The following is a 21,433-nucleotide window of genomic DNA, read 5'->3' as shown; positions in this document are numbered from 1 at the left end:
GAACAGGGAAGGGGAGGCGGGGGTAGGGTGGGGTAGACCCTCATGATTCCTCCAGCCAGATCAATGATCAGGTGACCCGGAAAGATCACGTGATCTTGAGCTCACGTGACAGCCAGCTTTCACCTAGATCCCCGAGACAGCAGCTGGACAGACGGACGCAGACTGCAAGGTGAGCACCTGGGATCGCAGGGCGGGGCCTAACTCCTCTCTCCTTGCACCTACGCCGGGGGTCGGGGGATGGGAGGGAGGGCGAACTTGATTCCTCTAGCGCTGCCGGCACCTCCGGAAAGAGGAAGTATCGGCGGGTAAACAGCCCATCTCTCGGCAGATGGGCCGGGCCGCGCTCCTGCTGCTGCTGCTGCCGCCTCTGTTCGGACTTCCCCCAGCTCAGGCAGCTCCCGAAAATGACGAGATCCTCTGCCTTCCGGGGCTGGTGAAGCAGCCAGCCTTTCGCCAATACTCCGGCTACTTGAACGTCGCAGGCGGCAAGCACTTGCATTACTGGTCTGGCCTGGGGCTGGGCTGAGGAGATTGCCCCGGGAGGGGTTGTTCTAGGCTAGGAAGGCACCGTCTCCCGGGAAGTGGGCTCGGAGGAGTTAGGGGTACAGACTGATCTAGGACCTGAAAGGGCTGGGGTACCCAGAGATGGGGTTGGAGTTGTGAGTGAACTCCCCACTCAAGATTATCCTCTCTCTCTTGAAGGTTTGTGGAATCCCAAAAAGACCCTCAAAGTAGCCCTGTGGTTCTGTGGCTCAATGGGGGCCCAGGATGCAGCTCCTTAGATGGACTCCTCACTGAGCATGGCCCCTTTTTGGTCAGTCCCCTCCGACATTTCCATCTCCCTTCTCTTTCATTTCTTATCTTTTCACTTCCCCTTCCTCTCCAGCTCCTTAGGAGAACTGGAGGGAAGCACTGAGGCTAAAAGGAAAGGAGACATCAGAGAAAGGCCTTTTCCAAGTCCTTTCCATTCATTCCTTGCCATTCTTTTGGCCAGTGAACCACCTAATTAGCAGTGCCCTTCCTTCCTCAGATCCAACCGGATGGAAATACCTTGGAATACAACCCTTATTCCTGGAATTTGGTAGGATTGGGGGAAACAGTTCTTGGCTCTGGGGGTGAGGGAGAGAGGGAAAACAAAATGCAGGCTTAGGGAATTGGAAGCAAGGAGCCTCCTACAGCTGTCTCCCCTATCCAATTCCTAGAATGCCAGTGTGCTCTACCTAGAGTCTCCTGCCGGTGTGGGCTTCTCCTATTCTGATGATAAGAACTATGTGACCAATGACACTGAGGTAAGCCTTGCTAGTTGCTCCCCATTCTTCTCAGCACCAGCCCAGCCCCCACACACATTCTGCACTGTACTGCTTATCTCCTGTTTTCTTTTCCTTGCCCAGGTTGCCCAAAACAACTATGAAGCACTCCAAGAATTCTTTCGTCTCTTCCCTGAGTTCAGTAGCAATCAGCTGTTCCTTACGGGGGAGAGTTATGCTGGCATCTACATCCCTACACTGGCTATGTTGGTCATGCAGGATCCTAGCATGAATCTGCAGGTGTGGGGAAGGAAAATAATCTAGAAGTAGGGGGAGTCTGGAAGTGGGGAAGGTCAGGGAACCACAGGGTAAGTGACAGGCCAAGAGGCTCTGTTCTTAGTTGGACCATGGTCCTTTGTCATCCCTCTGTTCTTTGGAACTCTGGGAACCAAAGTTTTGTGAAGTTTTCATACCTTTGGGTTTGTCTTGGTCTTGGTTGGAGAAGTTTTTGGAGGAAAAGAATATCCTTCTTATTGTCTTCTCCTGGAAAGGCCTAATCAAAATTGGATTCTGTTTATGTGTATATGTGTCACAGGGCCTGGCTGTGGGCAACGGACTCTCTTGCTATGAACAGAATGATAATTCTCTGGTCTACTTTGCCTATTACCATGGGCTGCTGGGCTACAGGTGAGGAGGGAAGGGTAGGGCTGCTGAAAATCTGATAAAGGAATGAGGGCTGTGGTGCTGTAATAGAAGAGTAATAGATAAGTCATAGGGTGGGGAAGGATTTTAAGTGGCCCAGATCCTGAAAGTTAGAGATAATTGACTCTGGCTCTGTGCTGAGAAAGGGGTAGGGTCATCACCCCACTGGAATGTAAATTCCCTGAGGTCAGCCACAGGAATTTGTACTCCTCTTGCATCCCTGGGTCTGAGCACAGAGCCACAGAGTGGGCGGGGAATTTAGAGATCATCTTCCAGCCTTCACTCTACCGAGGAGGAAACTTTGAAGTGTCAAAAAGGAAAGGGATTCTTATAAAGTCACACATATTAAGTAACAAGCTCAATGTTAGGAATATTTCCTGAACTGAATTGAGGTGCTACCTACTGGATCTATAAAGCTGATAAAAGGAAGTAGGGACAGTGGGGTGACTGAATGGCAAATATAGCCAGGTTAAAATATTTAAGTGATTATTAAATACTCAGCCTCATGCTAGGTACTAGTACCTTTGGTTTTCATCATAGCAGGATGTCCCCTGGGATATGAATGTTGAAAGGGAATGACAGATATCCAGTGTGATTTAGCTCAGGTCCTGCTTAGTGAGGGAAGAAGGAGTTTCTTCCCAGGCCTACCTTTTGGGTCACCCATTTTAATGTTCTTCAGGCTATGGTCTGCTCTTCAGTCTCACTGCTGTGCTCAGGGGAGGTGCAATTTCCATGATAACCAAGACCCCAACTGTACCATGAATGTAAGCTTCCCCCTTCTTCCTTGTCATCTCCACCCTCATCTGTACAGGCCCCATTGTCCACTCAGGCTAAACCTCTAGGCTTGTGGTCTATGGATATATCCACATTGATTTGTCTGCCAAACCTCCTTAGTTTACCAGTGTCAAAACATCTGTTTCCTTTCTTCCAGCCCACCCTCCAATTTACACATTTTCTATGTTTTTGTAGCTGTTGGAGGTGTCTCGTATCGTAAGCAACTCAGGGCTCAACATCTACAACCTCTATGCTCCCTGTGCTGGTGGGGTTCCTGGACATGCCAGGTATGTGCTGTCATGGGGAGGACCTGGGAGTTTTCTCTCCAGAGATTTGGCTCCTTCCCTGTCTCTCCCCAAGACTCATGGCCACTCTTTTGTCCAGATATGAGAAGGATACACTGGTAATACAAGATATGGGGAATCTCTTCACCCGACTGCCAATCAAACGGATGTTACAACAGGCAAGTTTGGGGAAGGGTCTTAAAAAGCTAGAGCTCAGCCATGAAAGCACCATTTCTTCTACTTCAGCTGAAGATATCCTAGTGGGTAAAAATGGGTTGGATCTCTACTCTTCTTTCCCAGGGACCAAAAGAATGGATGATTTTATCCCTTTCCTAAACCTAAAGACTCTCCTAAGACTTGTAACTTAATGACCATCTAGTCCAACCTGCCTATAGAGAGGAAGTGATTTGCCTAGAATCCTATAGGGGCAGAGCCAGAATTGGAATAGGAGAATTTTGACCTGAAAGGCACATTTCTTTCTCCTAAAACTGAGGGTATCTCTATCCCATTTCTTCTGCTTGCCATTTCTCCACTGGATGCCCTCTTCTTGTTAGGCAACCTACCTGGTCCCGCCTAGGCAGGAATGCCACAGCAGTGACAGGAACTGTTTTCTCTCAGCAGACACTAATGAGAACTGGAGAAAGGGTACGATTGGACCCACCCTGTACCAACACCACGGCACCTTCCACCTATCTAAACAACCCCTATGTACGGAAAGCCCTACACATACCTGAACAGGTTCCACGCTGGGACATGTGCAAGTGAGAGAACAGGGCTGTGGGATAACAAATGGCACTAAGATGTGGTAGGAGCAGAGTGGTAAGGGCAAGGAAGTCCTCTTGTTCATTGAGTGTGAAAGTTCAAAGGGGCCTTTAAACAGGAGATTTAGAGCAGAAGAAACTTTAGTGATACCATTTGATCCAACTCTCATATTGTCCAGTGGGAGAAACTGAGCACCAGAGAATAGCCCACCTCCCTAATGTCATAGTGTTAGTAGTGGAGCAGGGACTAGAGCATGGGCCTGAAGCTCTGCCTTCCTGATTCCTTGTTTCTTTGCCAGCTTCGTGGTGAACAGTAACTATATGCGCCTCTATCAGACCATGAATGATCAATACCTCAAACTTCTTAGTGCTCAGGTGAGTGTGCCTAGAGCACTGGAGCCACCTCACTATCCCCTGGCTCCCTGAACCAGACTAACATCCTTTTTTTTTTTTTTAACCTCAGAGGAGGAAACTGAGGCTCAGAATAGGGAAATTCCACTTTCAAGACCACCTTACATGTCTGTGGCAGTTCAGAGTCCCAAGCTAGAATTTCTGCCTCCCTCAGGGTTCCCCTCTGTTCTACCTTCTGTTAAGGATGTCCTTTAGGGAAGGAGAGTGTTTGGCTTGTGACCCCGGGCACATGGTCTGCCTATAAAGCCCAGGTTCTGACCTGAATTATAACTTGGCATTTCCCCCCATTCTCCTACAGAAGTACCGAATCCTGGTCTACAATGGAGATGTGGACATGGCTTGTAACTTCATGGGAGATGAGTGGTTTGTGGATTCCTTGAACCAGAAGGTGGGAAAACTGGGCAAATAGGGTGGTTGGGGTGAGTAGCATGGCCAGAAGATGGTGAGCCTTGGGACAGCCAGCCAGACCCAAAATGGCAGTTACCTTGGAGTTTCTTTGGCTAATTTGGTTCTTGGGTAGTAGACTTACAGCCCTGTAAGGTTCTTACTGACCGTATCCTTCCCGGGGTGGGGTTGGAAGCAGGTGGAGGTACAGCGACGACCGTGGCTTGTGTCCGATGGTAGTGGGGAGCAAATAGCTGGCTTTGTGAAGGAGTTCGACAACATATCCTTCCTCACTATAAAGGTACTGAGGGTTCAGGGTGGGGTAAAAAGGAAAGGGAGGAAGAGGGGGAAGGGGGAGGGGGAGGGTATGGAGTCAAAGGTCTCTTGGGTAATGGTATGAGGGAGAAGACATAATTGTCTAGGTGAGAATCTAGAGTTTGACTGATGACAAGTTAGAGGGTTCAAGGGTAGAGGCAGCACAGGACCAGAAATGAGAAAGTGTAGACTTCAGTCTTGTCTCTGTGGGACATTGAACAAATCACACAACATCTCTGAACTTCAGTCCTCTATAAGATAGGACAGTTGTACCTACTAGGGTCAGTGTGAGAAAAGCACTTTTAAGGTTTGTAGAGTGAACTTTTACTACATCTCAACTCTTCGACCTCTAGGGAGCTGGCCACATGGTGCCCACGGACAAGCCCCAGGCAGCTTTGACCATGTTCACAAGATTCTTGACGAAGGAGCCCTACTAAGCTCTATCTTGCCTTACAGTGGGCGACAAATGAGAGCCAGTCAGCCAGCAGCCCCTGCTTCCTGCCTGGAGATGAGGCCTAGGCCTGCTTGGCTTAAGACACTCTCTTTGGCCAAAGGGAGTCCCTTGTTTGGCCAGTGTCAGGCCCTGTACTTACAGGGGTGGGGATTCAAATCATACCAAATTTCCCAGGTGGACTTAGAGTTTTGAGTAGAAGGATTAATTCAAGCAATTTGAGGGGGTGAGTAGACACTGGTTTATTCCTTAGAGTAGACCTTTCTGGGGGTGGCATACTGTGGCACCACCTGCATGCCCACCGCTCACCATGCACTGTTCCCCTACCCAAAGTTGAGCTCAGGACTATGCACATGTCACCTCTATAGGAATTGGAGGGTGGGGAGGGGAGAAAAGGGCAGGGCTTGGATGTGATTATGGGAATAAATGGTCCACAGCCCAAATTCTGTCTCTGAGTCCTGACTGGGGATAGGAAGAACTTTATTGATGGGGTGGAGAAAAGGAAGGTTGAACTTCCATTAATGAAAGACTGGACTTGTGTGGATGAATGACAGCCTCCTAGAAGCCTGTTCAGGAGGTAGGGGTAGCAAGTTGAGGGGGAAAGGAAGTGGGTCCAAGGTCACCAGCTGGCCGGTTCTTTTCAATCACCTCTCGAAGTCCCTTAGTGAAGTGGAGATCAGCCCCAATAGTCAGGAATCCCTAGGGTTCACAGGGAGAGAATACTTGAGAAGATGCCCCCAAAGTTCTCCCTCTTCCCCAGCACTCTGTATACCCCTCACTCACAGCCTGGTTGGTCACCACCTCTTTGACAAAGTCGATGCCCTCAGGGAGTGGTATCTGCACCCCACGCCTGGTTCGGTCTGCAGGAAAAGAAAGCAAGGGAACAGACTCTTGCTTGGCACCAAAGGATAGCTAGAACCAGTGGAGGGAGGCAGAGATGCCAGCTCAGTCCCACACCCGAGCTTTTCTCTGATAGATGGGGTGCCCCAGGAAATGGAGGCTGGATGGGGGTCTCTGCTCCTCCTAAATTTTCAGAGATGATGTGGAAACTGGAAGGGAGGCTTTTAAAGTGAAAACACTGGGCTGGGAAAGTGAGTAAGCCATTTACTGGCTCTGTGCCTTCAAGGCACTTACATTCTCTGGCCCTTCTGGAAAATGAGGAAGTTCCTCAATCACTTAGTGAGTTCTTCTCTTACTAGCCTTCGGTTGAGGTTTAGATGATCGCTCAATGTTGTAAAGGCCATTCCTATCAGGTATGGGTTGCTCCGGATGACTTCCGAGTTCCCTTCCAACTCTTCATGTTCTAATTCTGTGATTTGCTCAGTCTGGGACTCCTTTTCCCCAACTGAGCAACTCCCTCATCCCATCCTCCTCCCTGAGAGGGATGGCTTACCATTGAGCAGGGGCATCACTGCAATCTGTAGCAGTGTCTTCAGGGGTGCTTGCAGTGGAATCAGCTGGGATGAGGACGAGAAGAAGTGAGGGACAAGTTTCTGGTAGGCGCGCTGCCCCCATGCCCACCCCACAGTGGCTTCCCTCTCCCCAGCTGCTTTCTCTGTCCAGTTTCCCACTACTCACTGCCAGGGACTCCAAAGCAGACTGGTTTGAATAGATGCGAAACCTATGGAAAACCAGGGAAGAAAACCCTAGGTCTTGCACTGTGGGGCTGGTGCTTCCTCTCAGCACCCAGTCCCTCAACCCTGGTACCTGCGTAAGTCCATCTGAGCCTGAAGTGCCTTCCCTCGAAGAGACATTTTTGCACTGAGACGGGCATCCTGAAGGAAAGGAAGGGGCAGTGATGTTTGAGATCGGCTACCTCCCACCCCTTGGCAGGACTTCCCCAACCCTCTCTTGTCATCGAACCATGGTCATGCTGGAGAGCTGCACTTCTGGCTGGTCAGGTGGTGCCAGGGCAATGACAAGGCTAGCGGTGACGGAGATGGTGGTGCCTGAAGGTTTGATGGTACATCGAGGTGGTGCAAGGACCTGTAGCTCCAGCTTTAGGGGTGCATCTATCACTGCAGGACTCTTCAAAGAAAGAAGGGGAGACATGCTGAGGCTGGCCTCAGTAGGAAGGACAGAACAGTGTAATGGAAAGAAGTGGAGCAATCTGGAACTAGACACCCTGGGTTCAAATTCTGGCTGTTATCATTACCTTTGGGACTTCAGACAAGACACTGAATTCCCCATCTGTTTCCCCCTCGGTAAGACGAGGGGAGCGAACTAGATGATTACTAAGGTCCCTTACAGCTTTAGGGTCTATGGATGTATTATAGTTTCAGAAATTATGAAAATGAATTGTTTGGCTGGCAGCCCCTGGGCAAGGCCATTTAAGAGGCTGGGGCAACAACAGGAGGAGGTTCAATCAGTGAGGCCTAATTCCCTGTCTGCTGTTTGCTATCCTTTATCATTGTCAAGGCCTGTCAGTCAACAAGCATTAAGTACTATGGGCCAGGCACTTAGGATACAAAGAAACATGGTCCTTGCCCTCCTGGAACTCACATTCTAATGGAGGAGATGATGCAAGTAAGTATAGACATACATGATAAATATAAATGAAAAGTAATTTAAAGAGAAGGCACTAAAGAGAAAGGATCAGGGTGTGGGTGAGAGAAAGGCCTCCCGCAGAAGGTAGAGGTTTAAAAAAGAAAAGACAAAAAGAGATCTGGTGATGAAGAGAACATTGGTAACTGGAGCAAGCAGTTTCTCGTGAATGCTAAGGCCAGAAGCCAGATGTATATATGGCATTATGGAAGTGCCTCTTGGTTCTCAAGGGCTAGGTCAGCAAAGTGCTGGCTTCTTCAGGGGAAAAGGCTTCTTGTGTGGCCCAGTGATAGATTGTGTGTTTTCCAAAGACCAAACTGGCTAACCGGGGAGGTTTATCGCCCTGATGCCAGTATTTTTTGGCCCCAGAAATTCTTGAAGAGAATTTATTTTGTGATAAGAGGGTTACATTTTGCATTGGTGGAGGGAGTACCCACATTAAATAACAAATCTTTGAAATATCTCTTCTGTGTGCTAAAATCAAGCATACTTATGCTGTACAGTTAAAAGGGGCCTCTGTTATTTTATATAGTTAAAGAAGCTGGGGCCAGAGACTTGTCCAAAGTCACACAGTAAGCAATAGAACCAGAATTCAAACTCTGGGTCTTCCAACTCCAAATCCTGGGCTCTTACTTTATCCATCTAGAGATGAAGCTCAGAATCCTCTGGAGCCTCTTCAACTGGGGCACACACACTCCATAAGTTTGGAGTGTATACTTAAAACATATAGGGAAACATTGTTATGTTCCCCTCCCTTTTCAGAGTGAATTCTCCCCCCTTCAATACAACCAGGCTCCATCACACATCCAAGTCCTTCCTCCCATCCCTCTCACCAACAAGACGATGCTCCCGAAGAAAGTGGCTCTCAGTACCATGTCCAGGTCTTTTGGCACCTGAGCCAAGAAAGAAAAAAAGAGGGATATATAGGGTGGAAGAAGAAGCTGCAGATAAGATTTGAGGAGTCAACTAGGCCAGTCTTCTGCCCCTGAAATTTTTTCTTTTAAATACTTTCAGTGACAGGGAGTTCACCACTTTACAAAGCAGAAAGATTCTTCCACCTGCATTTCCTCCATCACACTGTGTCCTACCCCCTTCCCCCCCAGGCTGTCCCCAGCCTATCCTTGAGTCGGTACCACTGGTTGGGGACACCTCCAAACCATCCTCCCACCCCCACATTATCTCACCTTGTCCCCAACGAGCTCCAACCGAAGCACACCCGCCTGAAAGTAACTCTCCATGGCAGAGTCAAAGAAGTACTCTGAGAAGGCCACATAGACCATTCTATCCTCTTCTTGCAACTGAGGCTCCACTGCCCGGTTGGGGAAGCTGGTGTTGGTCTCTGCCAGAGGGAAGAAGGCTCCCTGAGAGATAGGAGCAGGAAGGTCAGGGATCAAGGCATCTCCAGCCTGAACCTCTCAGAGGAATATTTTAGTGAGGGAATACCTGGGTGGGGTCAAGAGTCAGCCCTCACCCCCGGGCCCAAGCCAGGCACTCACCCGGAAGTCCATATCCAGATTGCCCATTGAGGTCACTGGATCACTCAGGAGGGAATAGTCAATGCCAACATGCTTGTCCACGGCACTTCGCACTATAGAGGAAGTTAGGTTTATATCACTTAGTTCAACAACTAAATCGACCCCTGTTAGAATCAATACTGTATAAGGGTTCCAAGGCAGAAGAGCAGTAAGGGCTAGACAATCAGGGTTAAATGACTTGCCCAGGGTCCCACAGCTAGGAAGTGTGGGAAGCCCGATTTGAACTCCAGGTCTGGCTCTACCCATTCAACCATCTGGCTGTCCCCCAACTCACTGACTTGTAATGAGGCAGGCTGTATAGAATCATGCTTACTGGGAGGCCCTTCCAGCCATGTAGGGGCCAGAACTGGGATGTGAAGTCTGAAGAGAAATGAATTATCTACTTAAGACCCGAGTTCCAATTTTCTCTCTGTCATTTAATGTGGTCTTGGGTAGTCATATCTCCAGTCTGGACTTACCTCAGTTTCCTTAACTATAAAACTGAGGATAACACTTGAACTTATCTTTGGCTACAGCAGGGGTTTGCAGTCACTCAGTAGCCCTGGGTCTAAATCTGCTGTCCACCTCCACTCCTTCCTTCCAGCCTGTGTAGGATCCTGGGCATGTGACACCCCTTTGGGCCTCGGTTTCCTAATCTATAAAATAAGGGAACTGGGACGGAAAGGTGGGAGTCCCTGCCTGCTCTAGATGCTATGTTCAATGTGTTCTGGGATCATTCTAGTCAGGGAGAGCTGCTATTCCATAAAGAAGGCCTATCATTGACCTTATTCAACAAGTCAATTCAGTTTACAAAATACTTTCCTTATGACCACATTCCATGACAAGTAGAGGAAGTGTAATTTTATAAAATTTATAATTTTATATAATAACAATTTATAAAATAAGCATAAATATGCTAAAACATTTATTTAAAAAAATTTATAAAATTTCTCATTTTAGAGAAAGGAAATTGAGCAAGAGAGTCCTTGAATGACCCACTCAATATCCCACAGATTAGGGAATTGAAGAACCGGGGCTCTGACCTGGCCCTTTTTAAAAAAAAAAATCCTTCCTTTCTCTTTTAGAATCAATACTGTGTATTGGTTCTAAGGCAGAAGTGCAGTAAGAGTAGGCAATGGGGGCTAAGTGACTTGTCCAGGGTCAGACAGCTAGAAAGTGTCTGAGGTCACATTTGAACCCAGGACCTCCCATCATTCAGTCTGATTCTCAATCCACTGAGCCATCTAGCTGCCCCTGGAACTTCTTTTTCTCTTTACCACACTGACTCAAGTTCCTTCTCCAATTCATTTGACAAATGATGAAACGGAGGCAGAGTTAAGTAACTTACCCAGAGCCACACAGCTGGTAAATGACTCAGGCCAGATGTGAACTCAGCAAGATGAGTCTTCCCGACTCCAGGCCTTGCTCTCTTTTCATCGTGCCACCTAGCTGCCCATCTATAAATTGGGAACTCTAATAATAGCACCTACCTCCCAGGGTGAGAGTCAAGTGAGATAATGTAAAGAGGCAGCGTGATATAACGTGTAGAGAATTGGGTCTGGAATCCAAGGACCACAGATTCAAGTTCTGACTCAATCGTTTACCATCTCCTGTGAACTTAGAACAGGCAACTTAACCTCCCCGGGTCTCTGTTCCTCCCTCTGTCAAATGAGGAAATTAGAATAAATGACCTTAATGGTTTCTTCCAGCTCAAAATCGAGGGGGGAAAAGTCAAGCATTTTGAGAACTCTGAAGTACCATGTCAGCTAGGACCAGTAATGCCTAGCCATAAGGCTGTTGTGTGGCTCAGATGATAACATCCGTGTACAGTGCTTTGTAGTCTCTAAAGTGTGCCTGCAAGTCACAGGTTATAGAGAGACAAACAAACAGGTGCTCTGGATACCTGCTGGAGGGAGACTGTGACAGGCCACAGGGAAGGGCCACCGTGGAAGCTGAGATCTCATTTCTGCTCAGCAGGTGGCACAGAGATGCTCAAGGAAAAGACAAACTAAATTGATTCCCAGAGCCTTGAGATTTTGTGCCCTCTCTCCTAGCAATGCCAATAAGTGGCCGAGTATTTGTAGAGGGCCAAGAACTGCTCAGAGCCTGTAAATCAGACAATAAACAAGGCAGTTGCTGCTCACTGGCTAATTGAGATGCAACACTAATGATAACTGTAACATGGCAGCTATATGGTGCTATGGATGGAGTGCCATGCCTGGCATCAGGAAAACTCATCTTCTTCCTGAATTCAAAACTGGCCTCAGACACTAGCTGCATGACCCTGAGCAAGTCACTTTACCATGTTTGCTTCAGATCCCTCCTTTTTAAAATGAGCTGGAAAAGGAAACGGTAACCTGCTCTAGTCTATTTGCTAAGAAAACCATACTTGGGGGCAGCTGGGTAGCTCAGTGGATTGAGAGTCAGGCCTAGAGACAGGAGGTCCTGGGTTCAAATCTGACCTCAGACACTTCCCAGCTGTGTGACCCTGGGCAAGTCACTTGACCCCCCATTGCCCACCCTTACCACTCTTTCACCTATAAGCCAATACGCAGAAGTTAAGGGTTTAAAAAAAAAACATACGTGGGATCACAAAGCATTAGACTTGACTGAAACGACACAATAAAAACCTCATTAACAGAAAAATGCTTAAGCAAAGATACAGCACTCCTGTAATGGAGCTTTCTCCCCCATCTCCCTCAAATGCTCTTCCCACTTCACCATGTTTCCTCATCTTGGGGAGTGTTGGAGATAATGAAGTGTTTGCTAAACTTCTGAACAGACTCCGAAGCCTCCTGATGGCTTCTCATCCCCAACAGGGCTATGTGGGGTGGGTGGAACAGAGGACAGGAGGAGGAGAAAGCAGATACATCCCAACCTCCTGCTTTCAAGACTCACCAGGGACCGTGTCCAGAAGGGAATTGAGCAGGACCAGCCCTGCATGGTGCAGTACGGGACAGATCTGAGGATCAAAATAGATGAGCATCAGCACATGATCCCCTTTCCCATATTCCTACCTACTTCAGCCATCCCTCAGGCTCCCATCCCTGTTATGCCCCGCCATCTGGTCCTTCCCAGACCTGCCCCTGAGCCCAGCATCACCTGTTGGTTGAGAAGGAAACGCATGCCTGAGATGATGAAAGAAGAGAGGAAATCGTAGACCTTCCTGCAGGGAGAGGGGAAGGAATGGGGACCAGCCCTGTCAGCCCCAGCCCAGCCTGGTATCCCCCCTTTCAGGCACGGAGGGGATCGATTAGAGGAATCTAGAGTATAGGAAGGGATAAGTTTGATGCTAAACCAGATACCCAGGCAGGGCCAAACCCGAGAGGAGGTGGGGGAGGCAAGGTTCCAGACACATTTCCTTCTCACCCTCAACATCTGTATCCCAGTGGAATCTGGGAACAGTGAAGAATAGGTGTGAAGAGGGGAAAGGAGTAGTCCTGAGGGGATGGAAATGAGACCTGGGCAGCCTGGCATTCAAGGGCCTCCACAACCTGGCCCAAACTTCTACTTCCCCATTCTTGTCTCCCACTCTTCCCCTTTCCAACCAGATCCTTCCCCAAACCCCAAACAAACCCAACCCCAACCCCTTTGCCACAAAGTTCACTGTCTACAAATGCCCTCTCCCATCTCCACCTGTCAGTCCTACCTTCAAGGCCTGGTCCCAGTATCAGCTCATCCATGAAGCCTTCCCTGATCCCCACCCACCAGCTAGAAGGGATATCTCCCTTTTCTGTACTCCTGGGAAACTTCACATCTTTATTGCATGCTACCTTGCTGAATAACTGTGTTCATCAGCAGAAAGCAAATTGTATGGGACAGAGAACGTGTCTCATTCGTTCTATCTCAGGGGCCAGGAACATAGTCTAGCACCAACCACCCTCTTCCCCACTCACTCTTGGGCGTAAGCTAAAGGCAGCCCCTTTACGCCCAGCACCTGGGACAGCGAACTATCCTGCAGGCTGGGGAAGGCTCTTCCCCCATCCTGATTGGGAGAAGGGCACTCCAGGATGGGGGACAGCCATCAGAGGAATGGGATTCTGGGGCCCAGGAGAAGGCCTCACTTGAAGGTCCCTCCAAAGGCAGCTTGCATCTTGGAGACAGAAGCCCCGCACGAGACATTGGAAACCTTAATTCGCCCGCCAGGGTCTCTGGCCAGCTGCAGGGCGGTATGGATGGACACCCCTTCTGCCGAAGCATCCACAAAGCCCCCATCGTACCTGCCAACAGGTGAAAGTCAAGAAGGAAATAAATATTCCTAGAGCCTACTTGTGCCAGGCACTTAACAAATATCATCTCATGTGATCCTTACCACCACCCTGGGACATAGTGTTAGTATTATTCTCATTTTATTTGAAGAAACTAAGGCAAACAGAGGTTAAGTGACTTGTCCAGGGTCACACAGCTCTTCCTGACTCCAGGCACAGAGCTCTAACCACTCTGGCTGCCTTTAAGAGATGGGGTGCAAAGGAGGGGCTCTACTCTGCCTATCCTCCCTGCTGGGCATCCCTTCCCCCCTCAGCCCTGTGCCCATCCTCATCCCAGCCCTCACCCCTGCCCTTACAGGAACCAGTAGAGCAGCTGTCTCCGGAAGCGAAGGCTGATGGAGGCATTGCTGATGTTCAAGATCAAATCATGGGCAGGCTGGAAGTACAGTTCTGACTGGACTAGCTGCAGTTCGGTCACCTTCACCCTAGAGGGACAAAAAACATGGGAGGCTCAGACCTAGGCAACCCCAGCCTGAAACCCCATTCAGAGCTAAGTTTTCTTAGCAGAAAAGCTGAACTAATCCCCAGTAACTGTGAAGTGGGGCAGCTAGGTGGCCCAGTAGATAGAGCTTAGAACCTGGAGTCAGGAGGCCCTCAGTTCAAATCCAACCTCAGACACTTCCTAGCTATGTGGCCCTGGGCAAGTAACCCTGTTTGTCTCAGTTTCCTCATCTGTCAAATGAGCTGGAAAAGAAAATGACCAACTCCTCCAGTATCTCAGCCAAAAAGACTCCGAATGGGGGGTCTTAAAAAGTCAGATATGATTGATTAATAAAAACAACTTCGGATTGCTCTTTTCTCTGTCCCTGTGAGCATGATGAGAGCAGGGTCCCCTCACCACTCATTCAGCCCAGGCTTCGAAGATCTAGCTTTCCCAGGGAAGGTCTCCTACACCATACATAAGATGCCAGAATTGTAGGGGACCTTAGCTACCTTATTTTACAGGAGAAGAAACTGAGGCATAGAATCTCAGAACTGGAAAGGATCTCAGAAATCCTCTAGTCTAACCCACTCTGAAAAGGAATCCCATCTACAACATCCCTGAGAAGAGATTATCCAGCCTCTACTGGAACAAATAATAATAGCTAACTTTATTAGAAAGAGAAATTCCATTTAAAATCACCCTAGACAATATAAAATATTTAGGAATCTATTTGCCAAGACAAACACAGGAATTATATGAACACAAATACAAAACACTTTACACATAACTAAAACTAGATCTAAACAATTGAAAAAACATTAATTGCTTATGGGTAGGATAAGCTAACATAATAAAAATGACCATTCTACCCAAATTACTCTACTTATTCAGTGCCATACCTATCAAACTACCAAGAAACTTTTTTTACTGAATTAGAAAAACTTCATTTGGAAGAACAAAAGATCAAGAATATTAAGGGAAATAATGAAAAAAATGTGAAGGAAGGTGGCCTAGCAGTACCAGATATTAAATTGTACTATAAAGCAGTGATCATCAAACCAATATGGTACTGAACCAGTGGAAATGTGCATTGGGTATGGGGTGTGAAGGGGAAAGTAAAAATATGAATCATGTAACCATGGAAAATTTAAAAAAATAAAATAAAAAAATATGATACTGGCTAAGAGATAAAAGGATCAGTGGAATAGACTTGGGGTAAGTGACATCAGCAAGACAGTGTATAATAAACCCAAAGATCCCAGCTTTTGAGACAAAAACCCACTATTTGACAAAAACTGCTGGGAAAATTGGAAAACAGTATGGAAGAGATTAGGTTTAGATCATCTCACACCCTACACCAAGATAAATTTCAGAATGGGTGAATGACTTAAATATAAAGAAGGAAACTATAACTGAATTAGGTGAACATAGAATAGTTTACCTGTCAGATCTATGGGAAAGGAAAGATTTTAAGACTAAGCAAGAGATAGAGAATATTACAAAATGCAATTTTTATTACATTAAATTAAAAAGGTTTTGTACAAACAAAACCAATGTAACCAATATTAGAAGGAAGGCAACAAATTGGGGAAAAAAATCTTTATAGCAAAAACCTCTGACAAAGGTCTAATTACTCACATTTATAAGGAGCTAAATCAATTGTACAAAAAATCAAGCCATTCCCCAACTGATAGATGGGCAAGGGACATGAACAGGAAATTTTCAGATAAAGAAATAAAAACTAACAATAAGCACATGAAAAGTGTTTTAAATCTCTTATAATCAGAGAAATGCAAATCAAAACAACTCTGAGATACCACCTCACTCTTAGCAGATTGGCTAATATGACAGCAAAGGAAAGTAATAAATGTTGAAGGGGATGAGGCAAAATTGGGATATTCATGTGCACAGCTGGTGGAGTTGCGAATTGATTCAACCAGACTGTCTGCCCTTTGATCCAGTCATACCACTGCTTGGTTTGTACCACAAAGAGATAATAAGGAAAAAGACTTGTACAAAAATATTTATAGCCACATTCTTTGTGGTGGCAAAAAATTGAAAAATGAGGGGATGTCCTTCGATTGGGGAATGGCTGAACAAATTGTGGTATCTGTTGGATGGAATACTATTGTGCTCAAAGGAATAATGAACTGGAGGAATTCCATGTGAACTGGAACGACCTCCAGGAATTGATGCAGCATGAAAGGAGCAGAACCAGGAGAACATTATACACAGAAACGGATACACTGTGGCACAATCAAATGTAATGGATTTCTCTACTAGCAGCAATGCAATGACCCAGGACAATCCTGGGGGACTTATGAGAAAGAACGTTATCCACATCCAGAGAAAGAACTGTGGGAACATAAATACAGAAGAAAAATAACTGCTTGATCACATGGGTCGATGGGGATATGTTTAGGGATGTAGACTCTAAATGATCATCTTAGTGCAAATATTAATAATATGGAAATAGGTCTTGATCAATGACACATGCAAAACCCAGTGGAATTGCTCATTGGCTATGGGAGTGGGGTGGGAGGAAGGGAAGGAAAGAACATGAGTCATGTAACCATGGAAAAATATTCTAAATTAATTAATTAAATAAACTTAAGATTAAAAAATAATAGCTAACTTTATATAGTGCTTTAAATTATGCAAAGTACAGGGTCAGCTGGATGGCTCAGAAGGAACAGAGCTGGGATTTGAACCTAACTTCATTCTACTATGTTTTGTTGACTCATTGAGACAGACCTAGAGATGGGAGGTCCTGGGTTCAAATGTGGCCTCAGTCACTTTCTAGCTGTGTGAGCCTGGGCAAGTCATTTAACCCCCATTGCCTAGTCCTTACTGCTCTTCTGCCTTAGAATCTATAAGGAGGAACCACTGTCTTTTAAAGCTATCTTCCATTCCTCTTTCGGATAAATGAAAAGTTTTTTTTTTTATCCAGCAGAAACTAGTCTCTGTGCATCTTCCCACTATTTATTTCTAGTTCTGCTTTCTGGTGTGAAGCAGAGAAACTATAAGCATTCTTTCCCATGAGGCCAGACTTCAAAGATCTGAAGACAGCCATCACTGCCTTCCTAAGTCTTTTCCTCCCCAAGAAAAGCATCTCTGGCTCCTTCAACCTGTCTTCTTGCATGCTGACTTGTTCACAGAGTTAGTGACAGAAATAAGAATCAAATTTTTAAGCCCAAACCCTTTTCCATCCCCTCCATGACTTGACCTCCGAATGTCTTCCTGACCTAGCCCCTGGAGGAAGTAGGAAGTGGGCTCCAAGATGGTTCCTTCCTCATATGAAAGCAGCATCTGAGATGAGGAAGTATGCCCAGGATCCCTTGGAGGTGGGATTCTGTTATAGGTGTCGCTGTAAGTCTCTGATACTGGACTAGGAGTCAAGGGGCTTAGATTAGGGTCTCAGCTCTGCCACTAATTTAGCTATGTGGCCTTGGGCAAGTCACATCCCCTCTCCAAGGTTGGACTCCATCTCTCTGCTCTGGGCATTTTTTCTTTCTGTTTTCCATGCCTGGAATGATCTCAACTCTGCCTTACTGCCTTCCCTGGCTTCCTCTAAGTCCCACCTAAAATCCTTTCTTTTTCCGGGAAGCCTCTCCCCAACCCTTCTTCATCCTAGCACCTTTCCTCTGTTAATTATTTCCTACTTATCTTGTAGATAGCTTGTCTTTGAATAAATTTGTTTGTGTGTTGTCTCCTCCATTAGGTCATAAGTTCCTTGAAGGCCTGGACTATCTTTTGTCTTTTTTTTGTGTCCCAAGCACTCAGCACAGTGCCTGGCACAAGGGAGGTGCTAAATAAATGTTTATTGAATGACTGAACTTGATCAGAGGTTCTTAACCTTTTTTTAGGCCATGGACTTCTTTGGCAGTCTTGTGAAGCCTATAGATCCTTTCTCAAAATAATGTTTGGCACACACAAGATACATCCAAGAGAAGAGGAAAGGTAGCCTGAGAGGGGATGGCATTAGCAACTAGAGGGACTGGAAAACATTTCCTGGATTTGGTTAGCACTTGAATGGAGTCTTTTTATTTTTTTAAACCCTTACCTTCCGTCTTAGAATCAATACTGTTTATTGGTTCCAAGGTAGAAGAGTGGTAAGGGCTAGGCAATGAGGGTTAAGTGACTTGCCCAGGGTCACATAGCTGGTAAATATCAGAGACTGGATGAAGTCTTTCTGATTCCAAGCCCAGTGCTCCAGCCACTGTGCCACTAATATCCTTCAATATTCAGCTTAGGGGCAGGTAGGTAGTACAGTGGATAGAGTACCAGGCCTACAGTCTGGAGGACCAGTGTTCAAATCTGGCATCAAACACTTCCTGAGCAAGTCACTTTTACCCTGATTGCCTAGCCCTTGGCACTCCTCTGTCTTAGAATTGATTCTAAGGCAGAAAGGTTAAAAAAAAAAAAAAAAAGACAGCTCTGTGCCATTGCTGACATAAGGCCTTTTTCCTGATCTCTCACCCCCCAGTTGCTAATACCTCCCAACCAAATTACCTTGTATTTACTTTGCACATATATCTTTTTTCATGGGTCCAGGTTGTGCCCTTCCAGTAGAGTGTGAGGTCTTCCTAGTGGCTAGCACACGGCCTGACACATCGTAAGTAGGTGTAGAAATGCTTGGGGACTGGTAAGTGGATGATCTCCAAAGTCCCTTCTAGCTCTCTAAATCTGGAAAGGTTATCAATCCACAAACTGGCTCACTAGGTCTCTGGCACAGATGGGCTGCCAAAGCTGAGAAATGTTGGGATCCAGTAACCTCCCTGAGCCTCCAGTTCCTCATCTATAAAATGAGGCAGTTGGACTAAAGGGCTTCTGGGGGTCCGTTCCAGCTCTCTGCCTACCTGGGTGGTGATGTGCTGTGTCCAAGTAAAGAAGTTCGAACTGGAATGACTTCTGGCATAGCTTTGAGCTCCATTCCTCAGTCCCGCTGTCCTCCTGGCCCCCGCCCCCATCCCAGCTTATTAGCCCTGTTCCCCAGGTCCCACAGTGCACTCACTCAGTGATGTTGTAAGAGAATGGGCCCTCGCTGCCCCTCAGGTCGGGGATGGTAATGGTTTCTAGCTCGTGCTCCAAGAACTTCAGGCCTTCTTGCTTTACTGAGACAGTGAGACCCTTAGAACTGGGAACTGTTCCCACCAGTATTCTCCCTCCTCTCCTCCCTTCAGCCCCAGGTTTGTCCTCCCACCATCAGGAAGCCCAGGCTTTTTCGTTGGCCCCAGAGCTCCCTCCTGAATAGGGGACCTCTCATTTCCCAACTCCGCCAAGCTCCCGGACTCTTAACCTTACCCAGCTCCAGGGCTTTGGATGTGACCCGGATCTTGCACCCTGGCGTCTCACCATGAGTAGCTGCAATAAGTGCTAGGAAAAGGACCCAGAGAGGAGTCATGGCTGGACTTACCTGAGGGAGGGAAAGAGGGGTGCAAAAGTCATTCTCCCTTAGGGGAGATCCCTTTACCTGTCTGAAGTGGGGGGACAGAATCTGCCTCTGGCAGAGAAGGCAACTCAGGCCTGGGACTCAGGTGCAGCTCTGAGGGTAACCGGATCCCTGGGAGTACTGCTGGACAGAGGAGTGAGGGGAAGGGGGGGGCCTCCAACTTCCTCCCCACCCTTGATGGCCTGCCTTTCCTGGGGATGTCAGTCTGTTTTATAGTACAGAGGCCTGTCCTGGGACCTCATCTTCCAGTTCCACATTCCACTACCCATACAATTTGGGGGAGGAGAAGGAGAAGAATGGGGGTCAAAGCTTCTTGTGCAGCAGCCACATGACAGGCTAAGACTAGTGGGGTGACTGACCCCCCCCATCCCTCCCTTCTGCCTAGCAACTGAGGGCCTGCAACTCAGCCCTACTCCATGGTAACAGGAGCAAACACATTCCTGGGGACAGTTTGTGGTATCCAGGGCCCCACTTAGGGAAGGGGCAGCCCAGTACAGAGTGAGATTTAAAGAGCTCAGCTCCTTGGCCAAATGGAATCCCCCCTGTGCCTTCTCCCATCCCCTAAGTCTACAGGATCTTAGAATGACTGCTGTGGAAAGGAACTTAGAACAGGTAGGGACCTTTAGAAGAGAGAACATTATAGATGAATAGAACCTTAGTACACAAAAAATAGAAAGTTAGAAATGGAAAGAATCTTAAGATACAAAAAAAAAATAATAGAATGTTAGAGCTGGAAGGAACTTGTAAGATAGATCCTCCAATGTCAGAATTGAAAAGAACTTTAGAATACAATATGTCAGAGCTGGAAGAGACCGTAGAGTATTTCAGGTTTTAACTGGCAGGGACCCTTAGAATTCCGAAAATAGAATGCCAGGGCTGGTGGGAACTTGGGAATATAGAATGGCCGAAATGAAAGAATCCTTTGAGTCCATCTAGTCCAGTCCCCTTTATTTTCTCTGAGCAGGAAAGGGACTTGTCCAAGGTCTGTCTAAGTGCGAATTCTTGACAGAACCCGTGCCAGAACCCAGGTTTTCCAGCTCCTGAAGTCCGGGGCTCTTTTCCTCAAGTTCTCCCGTTGCCCCATTCCAGTAAGAGTTAAAGGGCTCCGACCCCTTCTCCGATCGACCTATAAAGCCTTAGCCCTCTGCCCCAAGCTGTGGGTGGGAAAGGGCCGGGGGGTGGCTCGAGGGGCTACAAGAAGGAGAGCTGGAGATCTTATCTGAGCTCCCTCAGCCCCTGTCCTAGCCCCAGTGCAGACCATCCGATCCTCTGCCCGTCGCCCTCCCCGCAGCGGCGCATCCTCGGAGTCTCCTCCATTCCTCCCCCAGCCCCGCTCCGCTCCTTGTGAGGTCTAGGCTACTGGTTCGGGGTTTCGATGCTGGGGGCGGGGAGCGCAGAAGAGGGGGGATTCGCGTTGAGACTCACGCGGCGGGGCCGAGGGGGCTGGGGTCAGCTGCAGTCACGTCCCGCCTGCAATGGCTTGATCTGGGGAGAGAAGCGGGGCCAGGGTCTGTACAGGCTACTTCGGGTACTGCTGCCTTTATAGAGCGCTAGCCGCAATCCGTCCCCCAACCCCCATCCACCCGCCCCTCTCCTCCCCTCCTGAGTTGGGAGGGATCGGGGCGGGCTGACGAATCTGGAGGAATGGTGGGGGGAGGGCTAGGCAGCCCCGTGACTGGTCAGGCCCAGGCAGGCCTGATGCAGCTAGAGACCCAGGGATGGGGCAAGAAAGCGTCCCCCATCCATGGAGAGACAGAATCATAGGAATCCCCATTAAGCCGTAGACCGTTATATTCTTTCATCAGTCCCATTTTACAGATGAGGAAATTGGCTCAGGGAGGACTGCTGACTTACCTGCAATAACAGAGCTAGTAGGTGGCAGAACTGGGTCTCCATCCGAAG

General features: G+C 47.6%; 2 protein-coding genes across 5 annotated transcripts; one reads left to right on the top strand and one right to left on the bottom strand.

The window, feature by feature from the left end:
- Positions 1-68: 68 nt before the first annotated feature.
- On the top strand, positions 69-5,772 carry CTSA (cathepsin A). Of its 4 annotated transcripts, none has more exons than XM_044664106.1 (15): positions 69-169; positions 329-504; positions 703-814; positions 1,031-1,081; positions 1,203-1,289; positions 1,392-1,547; positions 1,843-1,934; positions 2,629-2,713; positions 2,919-3,010; positions 3,108-3,186; positions 3,629-3,768; positions 4,068-4,143; positions 4,478-4,567; positions 4,760-4,864; positions 5,232-5,772. In XM_044664106.1, exons 2-15 carry the CDS (start codon positions 329-331, stop codon positions 5,313-5,315), a joined length of 1,425 nt encoding a protein of 474 aa, XP_044520041.1. In that variant the 5' UTR covers positions 69-169; the 3' UTR covers positions 5,316-5,772. The 4 variants fall into 4 exon arrangements, with proteins under 4 accessions (XP_044520041.1, XP_044520039.1, XP_044520043.1 ...); XM_044664104.1 differs by having other exon boundaries at positions 3,626-3,768; XM_044664108.1 differs by having other exon boundaries at positions 70-169; positions 4,763-4,864.
- On the bottom strand, positions 5,547-21,052 carry LOC123237281 (phospholipid transfer protein). Its single transcript, XM_044664103.1, has 16 exons — positions 20,957-21,052; positions 19,384-19,495; positions 19,094-19,193; positions 13,952-14,080; positions 13,452-13,607; positions 12,490-12,553; positions 12,286-12,349; positions 9,370-9,461; positions 9,058-9,234; positions 8,707-8,766; positions 7,193-7,357; positions 7,037-7,104; positions 6,908-6,950; positions 6,723-6,786; positions 6,113-6,189; positions 5,547-6,028 (listed from the first exon to the last, which is right to left on the bottom strand). The coding sequence occupies exons 2-16, from the start codon at positions 19,481-19,483 to the stop codon at positions 5,900-5,902; spliced, it is 1,488 nt and encodes a 495-aa protein (XP_044520038.1). The 5' UTR covers positions 19,484-19,495; positions 20,957-21,052; the 3' UTR covers positions 5,547-5,899.
- Between the last annotated feature and the right edge of the window lie 381 nt (positions 21,053-21,433).

The sequence above is a fragment of the Gracilinanus agilis genome, chromosome 2 (assembly GCF_016433145.1).
Source record: "Gracilinanus agilis isolate LMUSP501 chromosome 2, AgileGrace, whole genome shotgun sequence".
NCBI lineage: Eukaryota > Metazoa > Chordata > Mammalia > Didelphimorphia > Didelphidae > Gracilinanus > Gracilinanus agilis.
Note: the sequence above shows the minus strand (reverse complement) of the source record. Positions and strands in the feature narration are given on the sequence as shown.